The sequence below is a fragment of the Octopus bimaculoides genome, chromosome 9 (genome assembly GCF_001194135.2).
Source record: "Octopus bimaculoides isolate UCB-OBI-ISO-001 chromosome 9, ASM119413v2, whole genome shotgun sequence".
Taxonomy (NCBI): Eukaryota; Metazoa; Mollusca; class Cephalopoda; order Octopoda; family Octopodidae; genus Octopus; species Octopus bimaculoides.
Genome location: NC_068989.1, coordinates 39678761 through 39692246, shown reverse-complemented (window position 1 = coordinate 39692246; position 13486 = coordinate 39678761). Strand labels below are relative to the sequence as shown.

At 35.7% G+C, this 13486-nt stretch overlaps 1 protein-coding gene across 4 annotated transcripts in view; it reads right to left on the bottom strand.

Moving 5' to 3' along the window:
* The window catches only part of LOC106874122 (tetratricopeptide repeat protein 23), a 191496-nt gene extending 178775 nt beyond the window's left edge, over window positions 1–12721 (bottom strand). The window contains exons 1-2 of one of the 4 annotated variants that reach the window (XM_052970647.1): window positions 12702–12721; window positions 3815–3936 (exon numbers count right to left, since the gene is read on the bottom strand). In XM_052970647.1, coding sequence (XP_052826607.1) covers window positions 3815–3900 — 86 coding nt within the window. In that variant the 5' untranslated portion in view covers window positions 3901–3936; window positions 12702–12721. The other 3 variants (XM_014921734.2, XM_014921732.2, XM_014921733.2) reach the window with 3 other exon arrangements.
* Window positions 12722–13486: the final 765 nt, after the last annotated feature.

Genomic DNA, 13486 nt, shown 5'->3' with positions numbered 1-13486 from the left:
CATACATTCATATATATTTATTAATATACATACATTTATATACATTTATATATATATATATATATATATATATATATATATATATGTTGGTGTTAGGAAGGGCTTCCAGCCATAACAACCATGCCAAAACAGAAACAGTAGCATAGCTTGGTGTAGTGTTCTATTTGGTCATCTCCAGTCAAACCATCCAACCCATGCCAGCATGAAAGGCAGATGTTAAATGATTATGATGATGACATAAATACATATTTATACATATATATATAAACACATATATACATATACACGTGTGTGTGTGTGTGTGTGTGTGTGTGTGTGTGAGCACGCACGCACAGACACAGGCATGTGTGTGACAGGCTTCCATGCAGTTTCTATAACCAAATTCACTCACAAACCATTGGTCAACTTGGGCTCAGTGTAGGAGACTAAACTCAAAACCCATGTGATTGCAAAGCACCTATAAAAAATTATATTTAATATATTTTATTTGCGTTCAAAAAAGAAGACAATTATTTAATACCGAACCAGTATTGATTGAGGTTGACCATGCAATTGCCCATGAATGTAAGTCTTCTCTCTCTTCGCTATCGATATGCTACCAACTTGAACCAATACAGCTTGTCGTTAGTGTCATTACAGTCATTGCAATCAGAAGAGAAAAATTTCTCCCTGTAAACTGTGTATACCCATATGCATGCCACTGAGAGAGTGTATTATCATCATCATGCACATCATCATCATCATCATTATCTTCATTTAATGTCTGCCTTCCATGGGATGAATGGTTTGATAGGAGCTGACTAGGCAGAAGCCTGCAATATACTTCTGGGGCTGTTTTGGCAGGGTTTTTACAGATTGATGCCCTTCCTAACACTAACCACTCTTCAGAGTGGACTGAGTGCTTTTCACGTGGCACAAGCACAGGCAAGGTCAGTTTTGGCATGGTTTTTATGGCTGGTTGCCATTCCAAGCACCAACCACATTACAGTGTGGTCTGGATGTTTTTGATGTGGCACCAAACACTGGCAGGGTCACCAAGTAACATGCAAGGCAGAGATGAAGAGGCAAGGACAGAATATACAGATATTTGCAACAAGCCCTCTCTAAACCAGAAGTCTTTAAATAAGTATAGCCCTAGTCATAAACAGCATCCCAATAAAGGACAACCATGCATTTTCAGTGTGTGGTTTAATATAAAGAACAGAACCACCATAAACCAAGAAAGCAAGAACTGTTACAATATCAACTCAACAAGAAGAAGGACAAGTTAAAACAAAGAAAACACAAGATATAAAGTATTCACAAACAACAAGTATTTCAAACATAGATTCCTGCTATCAGCAGCCTAATGGATATCATTATGGTTTTGACACCTAAGCAGTACCATTCAATATGGTGGTGTCAATAGTGTTACAAATATAAACACTGCTTAAGAATTAATGAACAAAAATGAAGAGGGAAACATTAGCACATTATGTCCATTACAACTACACCTGCTTTTTATGACAAATACAAACATCAAACCTCAAACATGAAGCATTTCATATCAGTAGCTATGAAACACAAAGATCAAAATACAACATAAAGCAGAAATATCTTCAAAAAGGACGCTGTTACCATAAGAATTATTCAATCACTCTAGCAAAACAAATATATTGAGCAAAATTTACTGAACCTAATTGAAGACATATGTTACCAATACGTGAAATGGAAAATAATACTAACCTAATGAATAACCAACCAAGAACTTCAAACATAAAATAATTAAAAACACAGACTAATAGTCATTGCTACTGCACAATCTATAACATATATATTTGGAACATGTAAACATAATTAAAATGAACCAAACATAAACTGGCAGAATAATATATCACTTTAACTATCAGGCTTCAATTGACTTAAAACAACCCAACGTAGGAATAAATCAGCATAGATCAATAACTATTGATTACAGAAAATAAATTCAAACAAATATTTCATCTAAAGACATCTCAAATAATATAAATAATATAAAATTGACTAAAACATGAAAGTGCTCACTAGCATAATTAAAATGATATGAGTATGAACTGACTGAAGAGTATTATTATTTAGCTATCAGGCATTAATCTCACACCACTTGGGAATAAGTCAGTGTAAACCTATGGCTATTAAATAAACTTTAATTATTGAAAGTACTTAAACCAGTATTTACACTCACTTACACACACACACACACACTTGCATGCAAATACAGAGACACATATGCATCACCACAACAAGGAACTGAACACTTTGATACCAACTTCAATGCTATTCCTTGTCTTTAGTTAACACCAGGACATGAACATACAAATAGCCAATGGTTAACAGGACAGAACATGTTGTAACTGATCCTCAGGGTTGGTCTGAGGCTAAACAACAGCAACAACAACTGAACCAAAGTGCCAGTCCCTTTCTCTTTTTAAAGAAATGAGGCAGCCTCTAAGCAATCAATAAATCTGCTAGAAAAAGGTGCTAAATATTCTCAAATAACAGTCTGTCATCTTTAAATTGGAAAGACAAGTTGGACTACATAGTTATAAAAATTAATGGGATGGTCATGACTGAAATGCCTTTGATTATAAGTCTACTAAGATCAGAGATGACTCAGACTAAATAGGCACAGTTCAAAAAACACTGGACTGACTTGCCCAAGATGCAGTCAGAATGATGATACCGTTCTGCACATACTCGTGCAATGTCCAAACATTTCAGACCTGTGGGCTTATGTCGAACGGCTGGTGTCATGTGTGGGACGAATTCAGTTGTCAGCTGAGTCTATCATGAATATTGCCACCTTTAACCAGGAAGGCAAGGCAGTTTCCATTGTACTGGTGGCTATGGTGAAAGAATGTGTGTGGTGAACTTGTGTGGAAGATTTAGAGACAAACACTTTCCTCTCATAAACTTCTTGAAGTATCACTTGAAGAGGAAGGTGAGAATAGAGAGGGGAGTTTTGTCTAGTGAAAGGTTCAATAAAAGGTGGGTGAATGTGGCAAGGATGGCACAAATAAATGATGGAACCACCTTGAGCATGAACCTATAAATCAAAGAAAGAAAGAGCACCTTGCTCTCATGTTAATGTTTTTTCCTTTTCATTCCCAAGGTTACCGTGGTTCTTTTACATAAAATTTTTTTCCATGGATAAACCTAGTTAATGTTACATTTCCTCCACTTATTGGGAACTCTTATTGTTAACAATGACTTTTGTGTTATTTCCCTGTTTACACGTCCAAAAAAAAGTCTTTCATTCCCTTTTGATCGATTTCGAAAAAGAAAAATTCTACATTGTATTGTTCCCTATGTGTTTGGCCCTGCGTGGCCAAATCTATACTGCATTTCACATTAAGAAATAAGCATGAAAATTCCATTCCAGAGTAGATAAAACCAATCGTAGTAAGGTACCGAGTCAAAGGTCATTATGATGTTACATTAACCATTTAGCATTGAAACTGGCCATATCCAACCCAAATATTCTACATGTTTTAGATTTAAACTAGCCAAATCCATCCATTCACATATACCCTACATTGTCATTCTAAAAATAAACAATCACCTCATCGAAATCTCAAAGCTATGAGATAATGATGATTAATTCAAAACAATGTGAATAAATTAGCATTACATTTGAATCTGAATGCTTAAGAGTTAAACCAAGATTTTAAACAATATTTTCATGTTTAGAACTTTGTTTGAAATATATTAACAGATGTTGTTGTGTGACCCAGACCGTTATAAAAGCATCTAAAAGTTTCCAATGAGAACCAAATTTGACAAAACCTTTACTCACTCAAAATTATCTGATTCTTGAGATTGGTTTTCTTCCATGTTGTTATCAAAGAATTTGTCATCTGTTGGTAAGTCATTCACAGACATTTTTGGTGGGAGATGTAAAGGTCAAGGTTTTGTAAACTAAATGGATAGAATAATAAAAATTAAATTTTTGAAGAAATCTATATAAAATTGTTGAAATACCACTTAGAAATGAACAAATGAAAGTATGTTAAATCATAAAAAGTTGTTATACATTTAATTTGAAATTTTAAAGCTTGAGTAAAAGAAGAGAAATAAAACTGTGAGTTTTAATAAACATAAACGGGTTGATTTTCACATTAACCCTTTTGTTACCATATTTCTGCTGAGATACTCTGTGGTTCTTTCAATTAATTTTAAATATAACAAAGAATTTAATAAAATAACTTAGTTATCATTGAGCTAATATTAGGAACATAAATTGTGACTAAGGTTTAGTGGAAAATTTTAATTCAGAACTTTTTGAAAACAAGACATTTGTAATACAGAGCCAGTGGCAGTTTCAGCTGGGTTGCTATCAAAAGGGTTAAGTACCTCATATCTCATGTGAAAGGAAAATGTTAGCTTCAACTTCATGCACACACATATATATATATATATTAATATATCAAATATTTAATCCATAATTCTTACTCCAATATATGATTAATAAGACTAATGATTATAGATTAAGTATTCGATTCACTTTCAGACTTTCCTTTGTGTACTTTATTCAAAGTGGATAAATATTGCATTTTCTTAAATATATATGTGTGCACACGTGCGTGTGTGTGTGTATGTGTGTGCATGCGCATGTGTGTGTATATCAAAATGATGTGTTATAATATTATTCCACAGCCATACCAACAATCCAACATACCTCAGCTGTCCCACGGATATCATTATGGTTTCGACACCTGGACAGTACCATTCAATCCGGCTGTGTCAACAGCACTGAAATAAGTGCTGTTTGGAAACAAGCAAACCAAAGAAAAAAACAACTCTGAAACACATTTACCCTATGTACAACTATATCGGTAAATAAATTTAAGAAGTAAATTACAATCAACTCCTAAATACGTAACTAAACAGCAACAAATCTATTAAGTCATACAATATATATATATATATATATATATATATATATATATATAGTGTTCCTACAACAGTGTATATATATTTAGTATTTCTATTCATAGAACAAAAATTACAATTCTGGAAAAAAAATATCTTTTAAAAAGCTTCAACTTTATACATCTTTGCACTCTGACTGCTATTTCTATAACCTTTTGACCTTGTCCTTTTCTATAAGCTATGAGGTATCTAATTCGAAACTTCACCCATAAATATCAGTCTATACATGCAAATAAACATGCTTCAACATAGGTACAGACTCATGACAACACACACATATATACACACACACACACATACACACACACACACACACACAAACCTATAATGACATATAAAAAAAGAAAAATTCTAAGGAAACTGGTAGTAGTAGAAAAATGATTTTCCTCTCAGGTGACAGGTCAACTTAACACACAAGTCTTCTCTTCTCCCCATGTGATGAAAAGTCACTTGTATTATTCCCTGAATTCCAGTTGCAGCCACCCTATTTTTCGAGAAGTATGTCAAGGATTTCATTATCAAATGTGTTCTTTATTTATTTAGCAACCACACAGAGAAAAGATTTGAGATGTCCATAACTTTTGGGGTTACAAGATGGCGTTTCAGGAGGTGCATCAAAGAGGTAGAGTATATATTTTATCAAAATTGTGTCTCAGAATAAAATTCTTGACTAACTCTTAGAAAATAACCTTATTCTCTTAAATACAACCAAGAACTATATTAACCTTTAACCATTTGCATGGATGCCAAAGAAATACATCTCAGGTATCAGATGTGATACATGAGATTTATTTCCCTGGTGCCCATGCATCATCTATAATACACATTTCCAGGCATTCTTTCCCATCCCAGTTACGGAAAAACCAGACATTTTAATGTGGTGTGAAAGAAGGAAAGTTGTAAATCTAGTCGAGTTAACGGTTCCTCATGAAGATAATATGGACGCTGCGCGGGCTCGAAAGATTGGCCATTATGTAAACCTCCTCGAGAAATGTGAAGACGCAGGCTGGAAAGCGGAGCATTTTCCAATCGAAGTTGGATGTAGAGGGTTTGTAGGACACAGTGTGAGACGACTGCTGTTATTGTTAGGTATAACTCATCATAAAGTAAATACTACCATGACTGATATCCAAAATACAGTGGAGAAGGCTAGCCACTGGATTTGGTTAAAAAGAGACGATGAGCGATGGCTAGAGAAATATTGAGCTTTTTTAATAACCAGTTGATCTGGCAAGCGGGGCCTCATATCAGTGAGTGGGGCCGGTGCACATTGATGCCGTCGAGAGGTAGGCCCCGAAACGGCGCGCATTCTCTCCTGATGACCCCATACACTTGCTGGCTTCTGATATGCGGAGTTCTCGACTGGTAGCACTTGCATGTGCAAGTTGTTTGCAAGACATCACCCACCAGAGTAACTTAGAACTTACGAAAGGAAAGCTTTATATTCCTTGCTCTATCATCCCATCTATGCTCCAAACCCTTTTCCTTGTGAGTATACCCTAGCACTTCATCACCATCCCTCTCTTGTTCTCTCCTTTTCACTCTTGCTGTCTCCCACTCTCTTTCTCTCTCACTCTTTTTCCCTTGCACTTCCCTCTGGCTGGATAACCAGGTATCTCCTCTACAGCAGCACATCTCTTTCTGCACTCATCCTTGATCACTCTCTCTCACTCTCTCTCTCTCTATCTATCTCTCTCTCTCTCTCTCTCTCTCTCTCCTTCCTTTGCTCTTCCCTCTGGTTAGGATATCAAGTATCTTCTTTAGAGCAGCACACTTGTTTCTGTCCTCTTTCTTGTTACCCCTCTCTCACTTCCTGTTCCTCCCTCAACTCTCTCTCTCTTTCTCTTTCTTCCTGTCCCACCCTCAACTCTCTCTTTCTCTTTCTCTCTCTCTCTGGCCAGGTAACCATATACCTCCTCTATAGCAAGAACACCTGTTTCTGCCTCTGTCTCTGTCACACTCTAACTTTTCATCATCTAATACAAGATCACTTCCCCCAATGTCCTGTCCCCTCTCAAAAATTCCTTGTCTTGCTAGTTACTTGGTGACCCTGCTGGTTCTGGTGCTATGAAAAAAGCATCCAGTCCACACTGTGAAGTGGTTAACATTTAGAAAGGCAACAAACTGTAAAAAACCTGCCAAAACTGACCTCACCCATGCTGATGCCACGTAAAAAGCACCCAGTCCACTCTATGAGGTGGTTGGTGTTAGAAAAGGCAACTAGCCATAAAATCCATAACAAAAGACACAGTAGCCTGATGTAGTCTCCTAGCTGGTCAGTTCCTGTCAAACCATCCAACCCATGCCAGCATGGGAGGCAGACGTTAAACAATGATGATGAAGATGATGATGATAATGATGAGAACATATGAAACAAGGGCTAAGTAATAGTCGGAAAATAAGCATGGACATTTGGAACAAACATATGAAGATGTTTTAGACAGTTAAAAGGTTAAGTGATTATCATCAAAAAATATGCCCTGGTTTCAATTTGTTGTGTTATTCTTATATAAATCTGGATTCATTTCATTTTATCCATCATGGCAAATTCTAAGAATCACCAGAATCTACAGGCAGACCAATACATCCTAATCAACAAGAAAGTGCCATGCTTTGATGAAGCTACAAATGTGAAGCAGTAACAAAGAATTCATTGAAATTCGTATTCCTATTTTTGACTGATTTCATAGCTGAGAGGGTTTTTTTTTAATCATTATTTTAGGTGCAGGCGTGTCTATGTAGCAAGAAGCTTGCTTCCCGACCACATGGTTCTGGGTTCAATTTCACTGATTGGTACATTGGGCAAGTGTGGATTTGGTAGGTGAAAACTGAAAAACTGAAAGAAGCCAACAGTACATAAAAAAAAAAAAATAGTGATTTAGGCTTTAAATAATGTGTAGTAGACGAATGAGACAAATGAAATGTGCGCTGACGAGCAAGAAGGTGGGGAGAAGACTCGGAAAATTCACACGACCCGATAACCCAACTTTTACACCCGGTCACAAAAATGATAGTGTAATAGATGTAAAATAATGAGTAGTAAACGAATATGAAGAAAGAATGCGTGCAGACGAACGGGGGTGTGGAGACAGGAGTTGGAAAATTCACACGATCCGGTAACCCAACATTGACAGCTGACCACCAAAAAACAAAAAATAATAAGTGCAATAGGTGTAAAATAATATGTAGTAAACGAATATGAAAAGAATTTGGTGCCGACGAACGAGGAGGGAGTCCTCTCCCCACCATACCCGTTCGTCAGTACGCGTTTTGTTCTTTTTTCATATTCTTCTACTACACATTATTTTACACCTTTTACACTATTCCCCCCTCCCCATTTTTGTGACCGGATCCTAGTGTGTGTTTATTGGGAAAAGAAAACAAAAAAGAAAATAACCATCCCCAAATATAACAATATCTGTTTCCACACACGATTTCACAATAGGAATCTTGCAAAATAAATACATAAACGTATACACACACACATACATTTATAGTTACACCCCTATATCTATAGAAACACCTACACATATGCACGTAAATAGATATACATACATACATACACGCACACGTATATTTAGGTGTTTTTATATATTTGACTGAATGTCAAATGCACCGAAATAAATCTAACACTTTGTCAAACCACACCCTTTTGGGTTTTTTTTTTTTTGTTTGTTCTTTTCGTTAAAAAAATTCTTTGGTAAATTTTTAATATTATACCAGTCAAGGTGAATTCTATAAGTTTTTAAAATGTGTTTTGAACGAATCTAATCGTCAAAACTATCGAAAATCACTTATTTTTCTGAGGCAAACCACACCTTCAGAGTGAAAGGGGTTTAATAGTGAAATATTTTGTTATTTCAAAGTATATTATTGAAAGATGAACATACCTTTGAAAAAATATAAGCTCATTTATCAAAACGAATTCTGAGTCTTTTACCTTTGACCATTATTATTATTAAAGGGAGTCGTTTTATCGGCGTTTCTTAATTTACACAACTTTGCAATTAAAATGTCTTTCAGTAATCGAAACAGAAGCTAAGAGAGTGTGTATGAAGAGAGAGAGAGAGAGGTGGTTGTGTGTAGGTAACAGACAGTGTGTTAATTTGTACATAAGTTGTTAACGAGTCCTTTGTCAGAGATTTTTTAATTAATTAAAAGCCTTCCAAGTATAACCCTTTTCCTATATGATGATTCAAGTACTATTATATATAATACCTTATGTTCTTAAGACGGTAAGGTGAAGAAGGTATAACTGCTATTTCTAACACAGGAGCAAACGACCGCATAGAAAACTTCTCTTCAACTTGTCTAAGCATGTGTATGTGCATGTTCTGCTTATGTTACTAAGGACACCGATTTCCTGGTGTGGTATAACGGGTTAATAAATAGCAACAGGTAGTTTGTTTACCTTGGAGATATTACAGACAACAGATAAGGTTTCATGAAGAAAGACTAGAATGAGTAAAGGGGGGAGATAAAAATATCAGTGAGTGACAAATATGTTTGACGTATTATCTGGGAAATGGATACATAAGAGCGGAAATATTGATGTTATATTACAGGATTAACGCTAGTGGTGGTGATAGTGGTATTGTTGTTGGTGATGGTGGTGGTAGTAGTGGTGAGGTAACTGTAGAGAGTTATGTCCCTTACCAATTAATTTGAATAGGGAGAATAAAAACAAGGTACCCCTGCATACATACAAATATATATACATACGTTACATATATACATACATACATACATACATACAAACAAAAATACCCTGTTGATGTTGAAATTCCAATGAAGGAGCCTATTGACAAGAAATCTTGAAATAAATTGAATAATGACATACATACATACATACATACATACATACATACGTACATACATACGTACGTACATACATACATACATACATACATACATACATACATACATACATAGGAGGCTGGACTGGCCTACTTAAGCAGAAGTTTAGAGAAGAAGCAGGCATCACACCAACAAAAAGCAATGTAAGATAGAAGGCAACAGCAGTATTGACAGGAAGAGTAGCCTCTCCTTGGCCTGCAATAGATACATTACATCTCATCTAGAAGGATATGCCTTTGCTATCCACAAACAGGAGACAGCTGCTAAATACCTGATTAGCAAGTGGGACAAAGACACCACCAAACCTCCACCTGATATTGTTCTGTTGGACATGAAACAAAAGTCATGCACTGTTGAGGAAGTAAGCTACCCAGCAGATGTGAATGTACAATCAAAAGACTAGGAAAAAGAGAGCATCTATGGCAAATTGATATGGAACTTACAGCTCTTTTAGCCTGACTAGGAATTCTCGTTTGTACCTATCATAATAGGTGAATTAGGTTATGTACCAACAAATTTGCACAAAAGTCTTGAAATACTCAGTTTCAAAAAGAGCAAAAGAAACTGACATGGATTCTCCAAATCCAATCTCTGAGTGGTAAAGTGAAGATTTCTAAAACATTCTAAAAATTATCCATGTGAGATTCTTCTGTGAATGGATACACACACTTGGGTATATGCATCAACAGTTCAACCAACAATCAACTCAACCACATATTTACAAACACTGGGAACTCTATTAACTCAAAAAGTCTTGTTGCTTTGTTAGCAACCAACTTGAACTCTCTCAAGAAGTACTTAAATACAAGAAAAATCATACATACATACATACATACATACACCAGTACTGCTGGACTGGCCCTCGTGCCGGTGGCACGTAAAAAGCACCCACTACACTCGTGGAGAGGTTGGCATTAGGAAGGGCATCCAGCTGCAGAAACTCTGCCAGATCAGATTGGAGTCTGATGTAGCCATCTGGTTCGCCAGTCCCCAGTCAAATCGTCCAACCCATGCTAGCATGGAAAGCAGATGTTAAATGATGATGATGATCATCATCATCATCATAACCAATCATGATCTGAAAGAGTACTGGTGGAATGTTCCTGCGAAAACCTCAATAAAATGCAATCACATTTGAACAGACATTGTTGTGATTTGAGACTGAGAAGAGAAACTAGGTCCTGTAGTGGAAAACAGTTGCCCATAAAACAAATGAACAGCAAAAAAGAAAATGCCTATGCTGAGTTGTTGAGAAATTTATGGCTACTCTACCAAGATTACAAGTTCAGATTTATACCACAAATTATTGGAATGCTAAGATATATAACCACCTATCTCAGTATCAATCTTGGGAAATTAGGGTTCTCAAAACCAAGGAAGCTAATTGGAAGATATTAGCCATCAATGGAACTATCAAAATATGTAAGACTTTCCAAAATTTTAGCATATAAGCACATGTCTATACATGCAACTATATGTATGAGTATACATACATAAAACAAAACATGCAGATTTGCACATGTGCTAACTTCAAATACTTGCACATATACACATGTACATGTGCAAATACTTTGTTGATGTTGAAATTCCAATCAAGGAGCCTTGAATCTAGGTTTGAAACTGGCTTTCTCCATAAGCAAGAAATCGTAGAAATAAACTAAATAACATTCAGACATTAGCTGCAAGCCTCCACAGAAGCAATGATACTGACATACTCTATCTCTGAAGAAAAGAAGGACAAAGAGACTTAAGATCAACACAGATAGCTTTTGAATATCACATGGTATCACCCAGACAGCATCTGCTAAACAACAGAAGCAAAAATAAATACATCAAACAAATTCTCAAAAGTGAAGTGAATAACATCCTACAAGACATTAGTTAACTTCTGCAGAAGCACTCACTTTTTGATACCTTCCTATGTGAACCTAGATGTGGGTGACAAACTTAGCTCAATAAAAACACGAAAGAGAAACACACTGCATACCTCAAAAAGGTTATGTATGAATATGTTTCCCATGAACTTGAGGAGAATGATAATATTCACATGAAGTGTAGGCTCACTTGGACATGTGACAGATACATCATGTAACATCTCAAGGGTTATGCGTTTGCAATTCAAGAAAAGGAAATAACTGTGAAATATCTAATGAATAAAAGAGATAACAAAGCCCTTAAACTCTCATGATGCAACTGTAAATGTTGATTATGTGACTATTCTGCAGAAAACATTTCCATGTAATCAACAATGCCCCTGAACATACAGTTACTACCGCCTGTTGCAACATGATGTTACTGTGAAAACAATATGCAATACATTCCATAAGAAAGAACTTTCCTGACATGAATATAGACAAAACCTCTGTTATTAAAAACATGCAAACCAACACAGAGAAATATAGGTGGAACATTCTCATCAAAACCTCTACCCAAGTGCAAACATAAGCCTGATATATTCATTTGAAACAGAAAAGAAAAAGAAAAAAAAACATGTATAGTCATAGAGCTTAGCTGCTCTGCAAATGTGAACATCTCTTCAAAAATTAGCAAGAAGGTGAACATTTGAGGATAACTACTTCAAAACCTCCTGCTCCTAAATCCTGTTTTATAAATTCACATTTATATCAATAAACATTGGAGCACTTCATTATGTTAGAAAAATGTTTAAGTGACTACCTGGAAAAGCCAAGATTTTCAAGCAAGGAAAGAAACTGGCAATCATGGACCTTTGCAGATACAAACTGTAAGTGGAACAGTGAAGTTATGCATGTCTTTTATTATGTCCAACATGTAACATATTGATTTTCTTACTTAAAAACCTGCAATTAAACTTTGTTTCATTGTCAGAAACCAGCACAAAAAGAAAAAAAAGAAGAAAGAAAAAGGATACATACATGATGATTGCTTCATCTTGATAGATGGTAGCTGTCTCAGTCAATCCACATCATCCTCATAATCTCCAATACGTTTTTGTGAGTTCTGAAATTACTCTTTCATAGGAAACTCTGCCAAAGCAATTTCTGTTGATGAAAATAGGACAATGATTTAATATAAATTTCCTGCTGCTCTGAATGTTGGTTCATCAGGCTAAGAAAGCAAACTATCAAGGTATCAGTCACTCTCTGACAGGTTTATGGCTGAGCCTGTGACAGTGGAAACCTCCAGTGTTCTCAGTTCCTGGACTATATCCTTGCTCACTGTTAGCGATACATAGATGATTATCCACAAGTGTGAGCCCTGTGAGTCAGAGTGTCTATTCCAGCATATCTCCTTCACCATCCTCTAAGGAAACGCTTTTTCCATTTTGCCTGCTGGGACCATAAAGTGGTCTGAATTACAGGAAATTGTATGTTCCATTCCTTAATGTAGAGTTACTCCATATAATGTATTAGTACTGCATAAGTGTGTATACATTTTATTTTTATTATCCCATTAAAATAAAGAATAGAAAATGAAGATGAGAAAGAGTTTAGTAGAGTGGTGTGTAAAGTGACCAAGGTATGTTAAGCCCCTCATTTCCAGTAATCTTCACAATTTAGCTTTTCTTCCAGACTTCCAATTTCAGCTTCATTCTTTTTGCAGATTTTGCCAAGATCAGTGTGAGATCCTGTTTCCATAAGCATTCTTTACAGGACACTGAAAAGAAAGAAAGAAAGAAAGAAAGAAAGAAAGAAAGAAA